The sequence below is a fragment of the Pipistrellus kuhlii genome, unplaced genomic scaffold, assembly GCF_014108245.1.
Source record: "Pipistrellus kuhlii isolate mPipKuh1 unplaced genomic scaffold, mPipKuh1.p scaffold_m20_p_8, whole genome shotgun sequence".
NCBI classification, from domain to species: domain Eukaryota; kingdom Metazoa; phylum Chordata; class Mammalia; order Chiroptera; family Vespertilionidae; genus Pipistrellus; species Pipistrellus kuhlii.
This window is the reverse complement of record NW_023425584.1, coordinates 46,539,780-46,558,670: the sequence shown is the minus strand read 5'-3', so window position 1 is coordinate 46,558,670 and position 18,891 is coordinate 46,539,780. Positions and strand designations below refer to the sequence as shown.

Sequence of the window (18,891 nt, the reverse complement as noted above, 5' to 3'; positions counted from 1 at the left end):
TTTTGTTTGTTAATGTATTTTGTTCATTAGATTCCATCAATAAGTGAAATAATATGGTATTTGTCTTTCTCTGACTGGCTTATTTCATAATACTCTTAGTGTCCATCTGTGCTGTTGCAAAAGGTATGATTTCCTTTTTTTTTTTTTTTTTTTTTTTTTTTTTTACAGCCGAGTAGTATTCCACTGTGTAAATTTACCACAGCTTTTTTATCTACTCATCTACCAATGGGCAGTTGGGCTGCTTCCAAATCTTGGTTATCTTCTATACTAATAAAAAGGTAATATGCTAATTAGCCCGGGAGACCTTCCAGGAGACCTTCCAGATGTCCTTCCGGACGAAGCCATGGTGGCAGGACAGAGGCAGAGGCAGGTGATCAGGCCAGTGGGGGAGGGCAATTGGGGGTAAGCAGGCCTTGGGGGAGGGGCAGTTGGGAGTGATTAGGCCAGCAAGTGGGAAAGGGGGGAGGAGAGAAGGCCTGCAGGCAGAGTGGTTAGGGGCAATCAGGCAGGCAGGCAGGTGAGCGGTTAGGAGTCAGCATACCCAGATTGTGAGGGGGATGTCCAAATGCCTGTTTCAGACATCCCTCCAGGAGTCCCAGATTAGAGAGGGTTCAGGCTGGGCTATGGGACACACCCCCATGCATGAATTTTGTGTACCAGGCCACTAGTTGTAAATAATGCTGCACTGAGCATAGGGGTGCATATATGCTTTCAAATTAGTGTTCCAGTTTCTTCAGATATATTCCCAGTAGTGGAATAACTGGGTCATAAGGCAGTTCCATTTTTATATTTTATTTTATTTATTTATTTATTTATTTATTTTAATATATTTTATTGATTTTTTTACAGAGAGGAGGAGAAAGGGATAGAGTGCTAGAAATGTCGATGAGAGAGAAACATTGACCAGCTGCCTCTTGCACACCCCCTACCGGGGATGTGCTCGCAACCAATGTACATGCCCTTGACCGGAATCGAGCCCAGGACCTTTCAGTCCGCAGACCGACGCTCTACCACTGAGCCAAACCGGTTTTGGCCATTTATATATTTTTAAGATAACGCCACACTGCTTTCCACAATGGCTGTACCAATCTGCATTCCCACCAACAGTGCATAAGCGTTCCCTTTTTTTCCACATCTATACCAACCCTTTTTTGTTGATTTATTGATGATAGCCATTCTTCTGACAGGTTTGAGGTGATACCTCCTGGTTTTAATTTGCATTTACTAATGACTAGGGGCCTGGTGAATGAAATACGTGCACTGGAAGGTGGGAATCCCCTCAGCCCAGCCTGCCCCCTCTCACATACTAGGAGCCCTCAGGAAATGTCCCACTGACAGCTTAACAAGGAGTGGGCCTAAGCCGCAGTCTGGCCTCCCTTTGTGGGAAGCGACGGGGCTGATCAGGGGAAGGCCCCAGCCCCATCACCACTGCCAGCCACCACAGCCACCAAGGTAGAATCTAGTTCATCAACATGGACTCTAGTCCCTTCACCATAAAAAAATGACAACTTTCTTTAGGCATTTTCAAGATGTGTCTTTCATAGGATATGCATCTCTTTCTTTTTTTATTTTTTTTATTCTCACCTGAGATTATGTTTCCATTGGTTTTTAGAGTGTGGAAGAGAGAGGGAGAAACAGAGAGAAGCATCAATATGAGAGGGACACTCTGGTAGCCGGCTCCACCCCTGCCCAGGTTAAAAGCCTCTGGCTGAGGCTTGGGGCCTGCACAGGGCCCCCCAGCTCCCTCCGATCACCGGCTCTGGCCCTGCCCCCTTGGCTCTGATTGTAGGCTCGGCCCTGCCCAGGAATCCTGTTGCTCAGGCCCTTCCCAGGTTGCTCAGGGCCCATATGGTGCCTACCTTGGAGTGATCTGGGGCCAAGAAAGTTCCGGGGACCCAGGCTGTTGGGCGCCTACATATGCAAATTAACCACAATCTTTGTTGGGTTAATTTGCATACTCACTCTGATTGGTTGTGGGCATAGTGGAGGTACTGTCAATTTACATGTTTTTTCTATTATTAGGTAAGATTAGTGTTGCTGAGCGTCTGGTGCCCAATGGTCAGCTGAGCGGCGCTCCCACTGTGGGAGCACACTGATCACCAGGGGGCAGCTCCTGTGTTGAGCATCAGCCCCCGGTGGTCAGTGAGCATTATAACTACTGGTCGAGCAGTCATTTGGTTGCTTAGGCTTTTATATTTATAGATTATGCACTAAAGAAAGGACTTTCTGTATTAAAAAAAAAAATGTTACATGTAAGCTTGAAAGAAGTTCAATTTGGACTTTATTTTGTTAATATAAAACAAAATATTTAACTCCTTCGATATTCTCCCCTTTACAGAGAAAATAAGCAACTCTTATTTCTTGTAGTAGTTTCTCAGCTAGTTGAGTGAGATTTTAGAAATAGTTCTTATTAATGTGTCAAGGTGGACATGTAATGCACAATTACAAAGTAGCATTTTTCTTTTAGATCGCATTGCTGCTTTAAATCAGGGGCAAGTTTTTTCGTTGGCCTGGGTGAGAACTCAATAAGGAGCTGGTATGACATTTTGGGTAACAGTTCTCTGTTCATTTAAAATAGCAAAAGGTAGATTTAAAATGAAAACATTCAGCCCTAGCTGAATGAAAGCTTCAAACTTACTTTAGTTTCTAGTAAGCTTTCTTTTTTTTTACCTAAAGTTGAGTCTGTTGTAAATGGCATAAGAAAAGTGTGGTTTGCTTATCTTTCCCTACCTCACTTATTTACCTTTCCCCATGTTCATTTTGGGGGTAAAAAATGTTTTTATTGACTTGAGGGAGAAAAGGAGAGAGGGGGAGAGGGAAACATCAATCCATTGCATTCCGACTATGGATAGAACCTGCAAGCTGGGTATATGCCCTAACCGGGTATTGAACCAGCAACCTTTCAGTGCATGGGACAATACTCAACCAACTGAATCACATTGGCCAGGGCTTCTCCTATATTCTTAACTAATTTCTGAACTCTTTAGGCCTGCTAGTATGGAAGTGGAGAAGGAAAATCCGTAATTGCCAATTCTCTCTTGGTGATCTAGCATTGGAGTTTCCTGTATGTGACTATATGTTTAAAGCTAACTGTATCTTATGCACGCTTTTGTGGTTGAGAGAATCTGCTTCCACAGTCACTTAGTGCTGCTGTGGGTGATTCACCTGCAACTCTCTTGATGAGGATACATTCATCATTTACTTCTTTAATTCCTAGGCCTTTAGGGATACCTCCAGCTTCCTAATGAGGATTGTTTATCCTTACTAGCCAGAAACTAATATAACCCTTTAGGTTACCAGGTTGATGAAGTTCCCTTCCACTCAGTGTACTTACACTTTTTAAAAATGAATACTATTAGATTTTTTCAGATGCTGTTTCTCTAATTATATGACCATATGATTTCTCTTTGGTCTGTTGAGATGGTCAATTTTAATAATTTCTTTTATTGTAAAATACACATACCATTTATCACTTTTAAGCCTATAGTTTAGTAGCAGTAAGTACATTCTCATTGTTTTACAACTGTTACCATGTCTAGAACTTTTCATTATCCCAGACTGAAACCATAACTCCCTATACTTTTCTTTACCCAAACTCTGATCACCACTGTTATACTTTTCTGTTTGTTTATTCTTTTTAATTTTTAACTTCTTTAAAAATACTCACCCAAGAATATTTTCCCCCCATTTATTTTTTCGAGATAGTGGAAGGGAGAAAGGAGGGGGAGAGAGGGAGAAACATGGGCTTGAGAGAGAGACATCGCATGTGCACTGACCAGGGCCAGTTCAAACCTGCAACTAAGGCATGTGCCCTTGACTGGGAATTGAACCTGTGACCCTTTGGTCTGTAGGCTGATGCTCTAGCCACTGAGCAACAGGTCAGGGCTTTGTATGTTTATTTTTTATATCTATCAATTTTGGCCATTTGAAATCTTCTTTGGAGTAATGTCTATTCAAGTTCTTTGCCCATTTTTGAACTGTTTTTTGTTTATTTTCTTGCTTTTGAGTTTTAGGAATTCTTTATTCTGGATATTAATCCCTTATCAAATATGATTTTTAAATGTTTTATCCCATTCTGTAGGTTGCCTTTTTATAAAAGTTTTTAACTTTTATAAACTCCAATTATTTATGTTCCTTGTGGCTTTGGTGTCATATTTCATTGAATGGTTATAATTGTTCTAATTTATTATTAGTTACTAGAGGCCTGGTGCACAAAATTCATGCACGGTGGGGAGAGGTCTCCAATCGGACCTCCTGGCGGATGTCTGACTGCCGGTCGGACCTAAATCGGCAGTCAGACATCCCTCTCACAATCCTAGACTGCTGGCTTCTTACCGCTCACCTGCCTGCCTGATTGGTTCTAACTGCCCCCTCTGACAGCCTGATCACCCCTCACTGCCTCTGCCTGTCGGCCTGATTGCCATCAACTGCCCCCGCCCACCCCCTCTGCCAGCCTGATTGTCCCACGCAGCCTGCTGTTCAGTCATTTGGTTGCCCCACACAAACGCCTCTGCCAGCCTGGTTTCCCCATGCAGCCTGCTGCTCAGTTGTTTGGTCACCCCGCACTAACCCCCCTGCCCCACACAGCCTATTTGGTTGTCTGTTCGGTTGTGACGTCGCTTAGGCTTTTATATAGATTGTTGTTAATCTCTTACTGTGCCTTATTTATAAATTAAACTTTATCATAGGTATGCGACTTCAGTTACATATTAGTCTGCTTTATACTGTCTGATAGACCACTGATTTTCTAAACATTTTAATGAGGGATGAGAACTTTTTATTTTCTATTCTTTTTGGAGAGTTTCTATATTTATATCATTATATTCACTATCTGCAATGATTAAACTGCTGTTAATCCCATTTGATAAATTTCTTATTTCAGATTTATTTTTCATATCCAGAAATTCTATTTTGTTTTTAAAATATATTTTGTCTCTTCCCATTTTCATGTTTTCTTTTAATTCTTTAAACAGTTTTATGGCAGACTATATTTTCCAGAGTGCTCACAACATTATTACCTATTGCACATGCTCACCTACAAATTTGTCTATTCAAGAGATGGCATCAATGTGTCTCCCCCTGAAACTGGTTGGGTCTTGGTGGATTTCTTGCCTAAGAGTATAATGTTATTTCTGAGGTTGGGTCATAAAAAGCAATACAAATTCTTCCTTGTTCTCTTTTATGTTATCCTCTCCCATGGTGTCCATCTACCATGCTGTGAGAAAACCCACATCAAATGAAGAAGCCCATAAAGAAATGAGCCAAAGCCCAAGGCTCAGCTGAGAACCAGCATCAACTTGCCAGCCGTATTAATGAGCCATCTTGGAAGCAGGTTCTTCAGATCTCAAGTCGGGTTGCCACCCCTGACGCTCTGTGAGCCCAAAGTCAGATTCATAGAGAAAGTAATGACTATTTTTTAAAGGCACTAAGCTTTGAGATGGTTTATTATACACATATAGGTAGATATTTGTATTTTTAAGTCCTTATTTTTTTTAATTCCATTATCTTTTATCTTCTTATATTTATATTGGCCTTTATTGACTGATTTTTCCTTATTATGGTTCACATTTTTTCTGGTTCTTTGAGGTAATTTTTTATTGGATGTTGGTGAGTGCTGGTCTTTTTGTTGTTGTTAATTTGTTTCTTTGTTTTTAAAGAGGATTGAACTTTGTTCTAGCAGGCAGTTAAGTTAGTTAAAAATCAATTTGACTTTTTTGAGGCTTGATTTTTAAGCTTCTTTATAGGGAATCTAGAGCACCCTTTACTCTAAGGTGGGGGTAGCAAACTTTTTATAATAAAATAGTAGTGTTATCAGTGGGTGCCCTCTGTTTCCTCACCTGTTGCTAGTAGAAATGGAGTTGTTGGGGTGACGCCTGAACCAGAATTTTCTGAGGCCCCCCATGAGAGGATGAGATATTGTGGGAAGCTTTATTGATGATGTAAAATTAAGGGAGTTCCCTTCCAGGGTTCTATCTCCCTCCATCTCTCATGGAAAAATTCTTCAGCAGGGCAAGAGTTAAGGCCACTGCCCAGAGTCTTTGCTCCATATTAAAGCACAGGCCAATTTAGCAACTGGCTGGTTTAGCTTGTGTTCCCAGCTACAATCCATTGTGTGTGAGAGCCCCATGGCCATGGGCTGTGAGGCTGCTTAGACCACATGGCAGGTTAATATACAGTTGGGGGTGGGCCAGGGAGCAAGAGAGTGCAAGGGAGCTGGAGCATAAGAGAGAAAGTTTATTTGTCTGGGGATTATAACTGGGAACTTATCCAATTAACTCTTTCGGATCTTATGTGCTTGCAATGGCTCTGCCCCTGTAGCCAGTTATCTTTTCCCCAGGTTAGACTGACAAGGACTTTCACTATGTCACACCAACTTCACAGTGCATGTGCCCATCTTCCCCTTTGTTGGGGCCCTTCCTCCATGATTTGTAGAGAATGGACTGATGTCCCTGGGCAGTGTAAAGCTGCCCAGAGGACCATGCTTATAATGTCTGGCTTCCCCTTTGCTTTCTTTCCATTATCAATATTAACTAGCTGGTTATGATAGTAACAGTAGTGTTTTAGGTCTTGCAAATCATATTTTAGGCTCTTCCAGCTGCTCAACTTTGCTATTATAGTGCAAAAGCAACTGTGGACAGTATGTAAGTGAGTAGGTATTGCTTTGTTTCAATATAAGTTTATTTATTTATTTTTAAATATATTTTATTTCTTTTTTACAGAAAGGAAGAAAAAGGGATAGAGAGAAACATCGATGAGAGAGAAACATCGATCAGCTGCCTCCTGCACACCCCCCACTTGGGATGTGCCCGCAACCAAGGTGCATGCTCTTGACCGGAATTGAACCTGGGACCCTTCAGTCTGCAGGCCTACACTCTATCCACTGAACCAACCTAGTTAGGGCAATATAAGTTTATTTATAAAAGTGGCAGGCTCTGTTTAGCCTGTGTGTAGTTTGCTGATAATCCCTACTCTAGGGATCCAAATTTTTGGTTTTAGCACATTCTATTTTGTTTTTTGACTTTATACCTTGAACCTCAAGAGTTACTCAATATAGTATAGTTATATAGAATACACAATCTGGCTCTGTGTAAAATTCCTAGATGTGGAAATGAGACCAGTAGCTTAACTCGATCTGAGCTTCAGTTTTCCTTATCTGCAATCGGTGCATAACAAGAATGAGAACTTCTAATAGTAACACAACTATTTTTTCTTCTTTAATATGTTTTTATTGATTTCAGAGAGAGAAGGGGAGAGGGAGAAAGAGAGAAACATTAGTCAGCTGCCTCCTGTACACCCCTTCCTGGGGATTGAGCCTGCAACCCCGGCATATGCCCTGACTGGAAATTGAATTGTGACCTCCTGGTTCATGGGAATGATGCTCACCCAGCTGAGCCATATCAGCCAGGCTAGTAATAGAACTTTTATTTTTTATTCACTTATTGTTAAAACTAGTGGCCTAGTGCACAAAATTTGTACACATTAAAAGGGAACAAAATAGTGGAAATATTTTAATACTGTTATTTGCCCTTTCACTACAATAGAAGTGTCAGAGATGAAAGAAAATTAGTAAAATGTATATGAAAATCTTTCTCCTGTCAGAATCTGGGGCACACTGTGGGACACAAAGTCAAGTCCCCACCCACCTGCGTGCACCTTGAAGTCGTGTGAGACCCAGACTTGGCCAGCCCCACCCCCATTGGGCGAGATCCAGACTCGGCCAGCCCCACCTCTGCCAAGCCCCGGCAGGTGGGAAGCACAGCCTCAGGTCCCCTGGCCCGGCACGAGGTAGGGGTGCAGCCTCAGGCATCCCGTCAAGCCCCCTCAAGTCCCCCGGCACACTGTCAGGTCCTCTGGCCCAGAGCATGGGGTGCGGCCTCCGGTCCCTCAGGGCAGGGGGCTCAGCCTCATGTCCCTCGGTTTGGGGTGAAGGGCGTGGCCTGAGGTGTTCCACGCAACATCGGGTTGAGGGGCATGCCTTGAGATCTGCCGTCAAGCCCTGCCAGGCGGGGGGCATAGTCTGAGATCCTCTATCAAGCCCTGCCAGATGGGGTGTGCAGCCTGATGTCCCCTGGGTCAGTGCCGGGGTAGGGTACAGCCTGAAGTCCCCTGGGGCAGAGTTGCAGCTTCAGGTTCCCTGGCCTGGGGTGAAGGGTGTGACCTGAGGTCCCCCAGCCCGGCACCAGGGTTGGGGGTGCACTTTGAGGCCCTCTGTCTTGCCCTGCCAGGTGGGGTGGGGGGTAGAGGGGGAGGATGTGACCTGAGATCCCCCATTAAGCCCTCCTGAGTTGGGGGTACAGCCTCAGGTCCCTTGCCCTGACTTGGCGCCATGCAGCCTCAAGTCCCTGTTGATCACTCGTTATGGGAACCCCATCTCCTCTGTGGGTGCAGCCATCTTGTGATGGCGTGAAGGTTAATTTGCATATTGCCTCTATTATATAGGATGTGTGTGTGTGTGTGTGTGTGTGTGTATACATGCATATATATCCTAATCCTAATATATAAAAACCTAGGGTCTGTAACAACTGAAAGCTCGACTGAACACTGGAGGTCAGTCCTACAGTCAGTGCTGGGTTGCCGTAGTGACCCAGCACTGACTGCTGAGGGGGCTGCAGAACAGGCCCAGAGAGAGGCAGGGTCTGATCCGCATCCTTCATGGCAGGTGTTGATCAGCTCTTGCCTCTCTCTCTCTCCATGGAGACTGCCAATCAGCCACACCTTTCTGATCAGGCCTGGAGATAGGCCTGGAGACACTGACTGGCATAGAAACCTACCAGTCAGAACCAAATCTGGGTGAACTGTGAGGAGCCAATGGCTGCCTAGGAGGTGGAGCTTTTGACACTGACTGGCATAGTAACCAACCAATCAGAACCAAATTGGCCAGCAGGGGAGGGCAGTTGGGGGCGAGATCAGGCCAGCAGGGGAGGGCAGTTAGGGTGATCAGGCAGGTAGAGGCAGTTAGGGGTAATCAGGCTGACAGGGGAAGGCAGTTGGGGGCAAGATCAGGCGAGTAGGGGAATAATGCCTTTTAGCCAGATGTTATGAAGATAAAAAGGAAAAGGGGCTGTTAGTCACTAGGAGTGTTTGTCACTAATCTCTTCTGTTGAAATTTCATGGGTTCTAAGTTAGTTGGGAAATTATTCAAGAGTTATAGCAGGTGGAGACTGAAACATCATTTTTATAAAACTAACAAAGTTTTATAAGAGAAAGGGATTTATATCTGCAGTCAAGTGTTTTCCTAATATTGAATCTAGAATTACATAGACTTACCCATCCAGTTAAGAAAGTAATAGACCAGGTAGAGCCTGTCCCTATTAAATGTTTACTGTCTGCCAGCAGCTCTTTGTCAGCAGAAAGAAAGTAGTGGGTGAGGGAATAGAGAGAGGCTGGGAATTACTTATGTCATCAGAAATGAGTAAGTGTTACCCTGTGCCTTCTCCCTTCCTATAATACCTTATCCTAAGAGTTTAGCAGGATGCCTAGAGTATAGAAAGCATTTAGTTTTTGGTGATTATTACTACATTGATGATTTGAGCAGTTTGAGTAGCTAGTAGTACTTCTCATAATCTATGTATTTAACCTTCCCACATGCACTGCTATTTTAAATTCACCATGAAATAAATTCTAATCCTATATGATAAAAGGCTAATATGCAAATGGACTGAATGGCGGAATGACTGGTTACTATGACACGCACTGACCAGCAGGGGGCATACGCTCAATACAGGAGCTGCCCCCTGGTGGTCAGCCAGAAGTTGGGTTCACGACTGGCAAGTGCAGATGTGATGGCAGGAGCCTCCCACCTCTGTGGCAGCACTAAGGATGTCCTTTCCGGCTGATAGCCTGGGCCTGCTCCCTGTGGGACATCAGTTGGACATCACCCAAGGGTTCCTGGACTGGACTGAGAGGCCCCCCAAATGCACAAATGTGCACCGAGCCTCTAGTTTATAAATAATTTAAAAAGGCTTTACTGATACTTTTTAGAGCAATAACTTTAAACTTTGGTGGGGTCACAATTTCCTTTGCAAATTTAATGAATCAATGTATATAGCATAGATTATACATATGATTAGTGGAGATACATGGGCCTTAGGATAACATCCCGTGGTGTAGATAAAATTTAAAGAAGTGTAAATACCTGCATAATACTGTAATCATCATCAATGACTGTTGAATAAGCTAAGTACAGTTTGTTACATACTAGTAGGAAGGTGATAGTTTAAGATCAAGTGAGGCAGACATGTTTCAACTCCTACAATTCTTACCTACTAGCTATTCGACTTTAACATATTATTAACCTGAGTATTATTTTATCTTTTTTTTAAATCAATGAAATGAAGGTGATAATAGCTCCCATATCACAAAGTTGAGGAATACATGAGTTAATACACTTAAGCCATTACTTCTGGGCTGGATAGAGTATTCTATCCAGTGGGCTATTTGCTGCTGTAGCTGTTGTGTTTACAGTGATTAGAGTTATTGTTATTCTTTGTCTTTCTAACCTCACCCTAATTATCTTATAGGTTCCAGTGCCTAAATTGTCCTGTATTTTATAACTTGGAGATAAAATTACTCTGATTAAAAAGCTTGGTCCTTTAGATCTGTTTTCATTTTTTTAGAAAGAAGTCCTTAGGAATAATCTTCATGATATAGATCTTTCTGTCTAAGACCTTTTACTGCCTCCTTATGGCTCATCAGAGAGAAAGTCTTTTGTGTGCCCTTCAGAATTTTCCTTTCTTCCTTTGCTTCCTCTCATATCTCCTTCCTGGCTCTGCAGTAACAGAAAGATGTTCGTTTGATACCTCTGGCCTCTTTTTAAAACCTGGTAACGGTATTTATCCTGTCAGCAGTTCCTGGGTATTTAGCATTTTACATCTTCATCTGTCTTTATTATTTGCGGGAAAGTCCTTAACTTTCCCCATTCCTTTCTGATGAATAGCTTGGTCTACAGAAGTTTGGTCCCCTCACTAAGAGTTACAGATCCCCTGCTGTTTTTATAGGTTGACTTTTGACACAGACTTCTTCTGTTCAAGGAGCTCATTGTTGTTAAGTTAGTGCCAGTTTATACCAGAACTTAACTTTTAAAGCACATTTAAATGGACTTCTTGGTGTGTGTGTGTGTGTGTGTGTTGATGTTTAAAATTGTCTAAATTTTTTTTAAGGACCAAAATAACAAATGCTTATTGTTAAAAAAAATTTTTTTTAAACCACATACCAGATGTACCATAATGTAAAATAATGTGGATTTTTTTCAATAGATGGCGTTACACTTATGTTGATATATATGCAATTTGATATGTATACTGTTTTGTTATGTTGACAGCAAGCTTCAAAACATCATATGTCAAATTTTCTGAAGGTGTTAATAATACACTTAAAAATGTTTAAATAAAAATTAAAAAATGTTGAATTTCATGCCAAAGAAGAGCATTTGTGGGAAGTTTTAATTCATTAGTTCTTCATTTTGAAGAAAAGTGCTACTGAAAGTTATCGTATACTTCGAAAGCTTATGGTGAACATTCTCAATCTCAAGATACTTTTGAATGCTGGTTTAAACACTTTAAAAGTGATGATTTCGATGTAAAAAACAAAGAACATTCAGGTTAATTGAAAAAGTTTGAAGACTAACAATTACAAGTATTAATGGATGAAAATGCCTGTCAAACTCAAAAACAACTTGCAGAAAGATTAAATGTTGCTCAGCAAACAATTTCTGATCATTTACAAGCAATGGGAAATATTTTAAAGGAAGGAAAATGGGTGCCATATCAACTGAACAAAAGACAAATGGAAAACTGAAAGTGATCAGTAAAATGTTGCTTCAACTGCATGAAAGAAAGTGACTGGCAATGAAAAGTGGATTTATTTTGAGAATCCCATACTCACAAAATCATTGATTGATCCAGGTCAACCATCCACATTGACTGCAAGGCCAAATCGCTTCGGAAAGAAGACAACGCTCTGTTTGGTGGGATCAGGAAGGTGTGTTGTATTATGAGCTTCTAAAACCAGGTGAAACCGTTAATACTGATCGCTACCAACAACAAATAATTTGAACCATGCTTTGATCGTGTAATGACCAGAATGTGCCAGAAGACATGGCAAAGTAATTTTGCTTCATGATGACGCACCATCAAATACTTCAAAACCAGTAAAAGACACGTTAAAAGATGTTTCCTGGGAAGTATTAACCCACCCACCATATTCACCAGACCTTGCTCCTTCAGATGACCACTTGTTCAGATCGATGGCACATGCATTTTCTGAACAGCACTTCAAAACGAATGAAAAAGTGGAAAATTGGGTCTCTGAATGGTTTGCCTCAAAACAAGACACATTTTATAGGGACAGTATCCATAAATTACCTGAAAGATGGGGGAAATGCATAGCTAGCGATGGACATTACTTTGGATAAAGCACTTTTGATGTTTCTCTTGAAATTATCATGTTTTCTTTGATTACAAAATCTACATTATTAACCGATACACATGGTAGATAAAGAAGAAAAATATCTCCCATAGTTCCACACCTCCAAAATTATCATTTTCAAATCGTTTTTGTATGATTCTATTTTGGCTTAACTGTTTCTTCTTTGCTCACATCTGGTTCTTGACTTTGCTCTAGATAAGCAATGCCTGTCTATATAAGCAAAATATGTATCTATGTTCTATGTTTTTTACATGTTTTTCATTTTTATCATTGTTAAAAGTAAAGAACATCAAAACTTTTTATTTAGATAATCATTTTAGCAAACAGTGATTTTTAAAATAAGAAGATAAGATGTTTTGGATATAATCTTTCCATAAGATAAAGATCATGTTTTTATTTTATTGCTTTTTAGAAGAAAAACAACGGTGAAGACATTATGCATTTATGCGGATTACAAATCTGATGAAAGCTATACTCCAAGCAAGATTTCAGTCAGAGTAGGAAATAATTTCCATAACCTTCAAGAAATTCGGGTATGTTTTCACATTTTAAAAATATTTATGTATCAATCAGACTCTTTAGAAGATAGTCATGTTTGATATTCAGAGAGATTAAAATGTTAATTCAGGGGTGGGCAAAAGTAGAGAAACAGTCATTTGTATGGAAAATAATACAATAATCTATACTAATAAAAGGATACTATGCAAATTAGACCAGATGTCTTCCAGACATCCATCCGAACAAAGCCACAGTGGCTGCGAGGGCCTAGGGCAGGAGAGGCCTCCTAATCCCGGCACCATGCCTCCACAGAGGCTGGACAGGCTGTGACCTGCTGTGCCTCCACCTCCCACTGCCCCTCCCCCAGCCGGCCTGGCCCCAGGTCACCCCCCACCCAAAAGTGGGTAGGGGGTGGGGCCAATGCTAAGAAGCAAGGGGCCAGTAGCTACAGCAGGGTGATGAAGGCGGTGCCTTTTCATAATCGTCCCACAGTAGGACATTCCAGATTTGATGGGCTCCCAGACTATGAGAAGGGATAGGCTGGGCTGAGGGACACTCCCCTTCTCCCTCCCTTCCCTCCCTCTTGTTCTCCCTACTCCAGTGCACAAATTTTCATGCACTGGGCCTCTAGTAAATCTATAATAATAAAAGTATAATATGCTAATTAAACCAGCCAGTTGAGTTAGCATTGTTTCTTGTCAGAAAAATCATTGAACTCAAATAATAATTAAAAGCTTTAAATTCATTGGTTCTGGGGGATCTGGGAAGCACCTGTGATTTTTGAAATACTTTTAGTTAACTTGTTGGCCTGGACTCTTACTTGACTTGTTTATATTAAGACCTTGTCTTTACTTGTATTAATCACATGAATGGGTCATCATATTGAGAAGTCGTTTTGGATCAGAATTGCCTTATATTGGTTTAAAACGAAAGATTTGTCATATAATTGCTCAGGCAGGTTGAAATATGTGAAACACTGGAAATAAAGTTTTGATTCAAGATATATGTGGTATATATTTGAAATGTTCACTAGATGTCACTGTTGTCCTTTAATTACTAGTCTCACTTCTTAGTTAATAAGTTCAAGACCTGAAGCAGTTCTTCGTTGTACTAGTTTTTCCTAGAGAATATATATATATATATATATATATATATATATATATATGTATATTTTTTTTATCAAAAATTCCTTGATACATTTTGGAAATGCACACCTTCACACATGATTTCTATATTTATGTGTTAAATATATGTTTTGTATTCTGTTGTAAACTGGAGAAACTTTGACATTTGGGCCATTGTGGAATACTTTTAATCTAGTTTTTGCTTCTGTTATATCATTTAAGTGCCAAAACATTAGCCATATAGAATAAGGGCTCTTTTAGGTAGTGTCTTAATTTTATTCTAAGTGTGTTTATATTTCTGTGTAGTGACCACATAGCCCCATGAGACCAGTAATACTAAATATTACCAGGTGATAATGTAAGTTGTTTTCCTGAAAAACTTAATGAACATACTGCTTTTCTGCCACAGTTTTCACTAAGGAACCATAATTCTTATATTTTGCTTTAAAATATTAGTGCTGCCTTTGCAATTCATGATATAAATGTACTTCATCTTTTAATTATACATCTTTAATGGGATTTACTCTGTTTATCTTTTTTCACTTTATAAGTTGAAGAAATAAGAATCTCAAAGCACTTTGTTTTTTAAGGGAATATATAAGCAGATTGTGATTTTATTTCTTACATTACTGCTCTGTAAGATCTAAATTGCTATTTTAAAAAATCTGTACTTCTAACTCAGATAGTCAGTGATTAAAATAATGTGAAATTTGAGGTTTGAGAACCATAATTTTATTAGTTATAGGACTGATTTAACTGAGTGGAAAATCAAACTAAATCTTTATATTTTTCCATGGATACTTGCCCACTCGAGGGTGTAGTGTGTATTAGAGTGTTTTAATAGGTTTTCCTTTTTTACTAGAAATTATGGATTTGTTTACTTGAAACGCTCTAAAAACCTATCTTCTGTAATTTTATTATTGGTTTGAGTAGTAAATAAAGAATTTTTGGTTCAGAGTGAAAAAAGCTAATAGCTATCTTATTTATCCAAAAATGACTTTCTCTATCATATGTTTTCCTTCATTTCAGTGTTGGAGCATGACTTTATATCTAGGTCTTTGTTACCTTTGTTGAAAATCCCTCTGAAGAGATGAGGCATTTCCTTTACTATTTTAGAATGCATTTGTTAACCTCTAGACATGAGAAGGGACTTAAAATGGAAGTGAAGTTTATAATCTCTGCTTAATGGCTTTGGCCAAATAGAACATTTTTTAATTATGCTGTTCATTCTACTTTCTTCTTATCTCTCTCAAAATTATCTATCCTATACAAATTGTAAACCAACAATCTAAGAATATTTTATGTTTATAATTTATTGCTTTTACAAGAAACTATTTCTAAATAGAAGTAATATTTAACACTCATTTAACATGAATCTTAATGTCATTGTCTTTTAAGAATACTTTATTTCAGTTGTGTTACTTTTAAGCAGGAAGTTATGTTCATGTATTCAAGAGAAGTTTTCAAATAAAGATGTACATGCTTTTTAAGTTTTTAAACCTTTACGTGTTAGCATTATGTTTTGGTTTAATGTTCTTCTCTTTTGCTCTCAGAAGAGAAAATATGTGTGAAGGAAATTATTTTTTTATTCAGATTGAGGAATCAAATCATAATATATCATACATGTGACCATTTTAACATTTTAGAGAACATCCCTAGCTAAAGACCAATAAAACTTAAAGTCCTTATCAATTTGCTGATTAGTTACAGTCATCTCTCCCCATCCCCCAATACACAGATGCTCAAGTCTGTTATATAAAACTAGAGGCCCGCTGCATAAAATTTGTGCATGGGTAGGGTCCCTAGGCCTGGCCGGCAATCAGGGCCGATCTGCAGGGTGACTGGTGGGGCAAACGGGGGTAGGGAGGACCCACTGGCACCCACCTTGGCTGGCTTGGGGCCTATGGGCTAGGGGCAACTCCTGGGTTGAGTGTCTGCCCCCTGGTGGTCAGTGCGCATCATAGCTATGGGTCGTTCCACTGGTCATTCTGCCATTTGGTCATTTTGCATATTAGGCTTTTATTATATAGGATGATACAGAATTTGCATCTAACCTATGTGCATCTTCCTGAATATTTTATTTTTAAAATTTTTATTGTTGATAGTTTTGAAGAAGTACCTCAATTTCCCCAACCTCCTTAATCATCTTCCTCCCAGCCCCTGCCCCACCCCAGGCTTTCACTACACTATTGTCTGTGTCCATTGGTTATGCATATAATTCTCCTGTATACTTTATATCATGTCTATAATACATATAATACTTAATACAATGTAAATCTATGTAAATAGCTGTCACTGTGTTGCTTAGGGAATAATGACAAGGCAGAAATGCTGTACATGTTCAGTATAGAAGCAACCATCCTAGGCCTCACTACATAGTACATGTTATACATGTTAGCAACAGGGTAACATTCTGGCCCCCCTTTCCCCCTGCCCGCACCCCCCAAGTGTTTCAATCACAGTTGGTTTAATCTACAGGTGTAGAACTCCCAGATACTGAGAACTGACTGTATTTTCTTTTTAAAAACTATAGTAGAAATATTTGTACTTAAATATAAATCTAAAATGGTTTATTAGACATATAGTCACAGCTCTCAAAATTATTTCTATACAGTTCTGTGAAAAACAAGTAAAGTTAAGCAGATACTTTCAGCATATATGTAACTTGTCCTTTGGTTCATTGTTAGCATTATGCTTCTAAAATTTGTCATCAAAGTTTATCCTTTTGCCACAAAAGGATAAAATATTGATGAGGGCAAGATTAAACACTTAACTGAATTTTAAACCTTGTTTTCATCTTCAGATAATAGAGCTGTTACCAAGTGATTTTTAAAAAAGAAGTGTCTTAGCCAAGTCTTCAATGTTAAGAGAGCTATAATGATATTTTTCCTTTCTTCCATGCAGACAAGCCTTTTGGCTCTCTACCTTGTGTATTAAATCAGTGGCCTGGCTGTGGGAGTCCATATATGGTACTTTGACAGAAGTGGTTAATAAGTCAGCTCTTCTATTAAAATAACATTTACTATTATAATTTGAGTTCCATTAATGTGTGTGGTAGAATAAGAAGATGTAGACAAAGGCTCTAACTCTATTAATTGATCTTATGAGGGGCCTATTTTAAACAACTTGATATAAAGTGGGATGATTTAGGTAGTATCCACAAACATATATTGGTTTGAGTGTTTAATTTATTGAATCTTTGGAAAAAATGGTTTTTATTGAATTTAGCTAAAAGAAAGTAATTTTAAAAATCAGTTTTTATAGCCCTGGCCGGGTGGCTCGGTTGGTTGGAACATTGTCCTGTACACCAAAAAAGATTATGTGCTGGATTTCCAGTCAGGGCGTGTATGGGAAACAACTGATCGATGTTTCTCTCTTATAATCAATGTTTTTCTCTCTCCCTCTCCCTTTCTAAAACTAAATAATAAAAAAAAAACAACCCTATCCTTGGGTGAGGATTTTAAAAAGATTAGTTTTCATAACTAACTTTAGAATATCTTTGAAATGAATAGAGAATGTTTTGGTGTGATACACATAATTTTTAGGCCACAAATATTATTCTCTCTTATCCCTCTCTTAAAAGAAGCATATGCAATTAAAAATTATTCATAATTATATACATATTATTTCCAAAATAGAGTTGAGATAAGTAAGATATGGGTTATATTTTCTTTTAAAACTAAATTATTTTGCAAAACAGTATCATATATATATATATATATATATATATATATATATATATATTTTTTTTTTTTTTAATATACTTTATTGATTTTTTACAGAGAGAAAGGGAGAGGGATAGAGTTAGGAACATGGATGACAGGGAAACATTGATCAGCTTGCCTCCTGTACACCCCCTACTAGGGATGTGCCCGCAACCAAGGTACATGCCCCTGACCGGAATCGAACCCTGGACCCTTCAGTCTGCAGGCCAACGCTCTATCCAAACCGGTTTCGGTGTATATATTTTTAAAAGAGAAATATTTCTGTATCTTTGTGGTTCTTTTAGACCACAAACTTAGACTACAGATTTGTAAAGAGATGTAGTCTGGCATTACCACACAAGACAGATGGCAAATATTTATTTAGGGCCTACTAAGTGCCTGATACTGTGTTAGAAACCGGGGATACGGCAAAGACAGTCATCATTTCTGCCTTTAAGGCAGGTGACTAAATATCAACAATTACACTGGCAAATACAGGGGGCTACGGGAACACATGGAATATTAGAGAAAAAGTTTTTCTGAAAGAATTGATGGTTCAGCTGAATCTTAAGGACAAATGTAAAGCCTGCTCAGGTGGATAATGAAGTGGAGGCATCTAAAAGGGGGCACAGAGCACAGGCAGGAGTGGAAGCCTGAGAGTGTGGCATGATGACAGTGAGTAGTTAACTATGCCTGGAAGATGGGTGGGTGGGAGCGAGTGGCAAGAAAGACCAGCGAAATATTTATTCACTTAGCACATTTATTGTGATGGTAATATGGCCTTTGCATATAAGGAGCTTACATTTTTGGAGGAAATAAATATATAATTTGTTACTGTGAAATATATATAGGCAAAAGTCAGAATGTGCTTATTGTCAAACTTCTAGGGAGTTTAGACTTTAAATGAGGAAGCCATTGGTAAAATTTAATTGTGGGAATTCTGGGGCTAGAACAATGTGAAGACCAGGTAGGTAATATCCAGGTGAAAATGATGAGGATTTTAACTAAGTTGGGTTCTAGAGAAAACGATGCATATGAAGGAGAATCAAAAGATTTGTGACTGATTGTACTTGAGGTATAATTGAAATATGGGCTGGGAGTTCAAGTAGGTAGGAGGGAACATCTAGAAACCTTCAGAG

General features: G+C 39.4%; 1 protein-coding gene across 4 annotated transcripts in view; it reads left to right on the top strand.

Annotated features, from left to right (window-relative positions):
• Nucleotides 1–18,891, top strand: part of ANAPC10 (anaphase promoting complex subunit 10) — a 43,879-nt gene that overhangs the window by 5,339 nt on the left and 19,649 nt on the right. For 3 of the 4 annotated variants that reach the window (XM_036424441.2, XM_036424440.2, XM_036424443.2), the window contains exon 4: nucleotides 12,839–12,959. The exons of the other annotated variant lie outside the window; for it this stretch is intronic. In XM_036424441.2, the coding sequence (XP_036280334.1) occupies nucleotides 12,839–12,959 (121 nt within the window). The remainder of the gene's footprint in view (nucleotides 1–12,838; nucleotides 12,960–18,891) is intronic. 4 annotated transcript variants of the gene reach the window in all.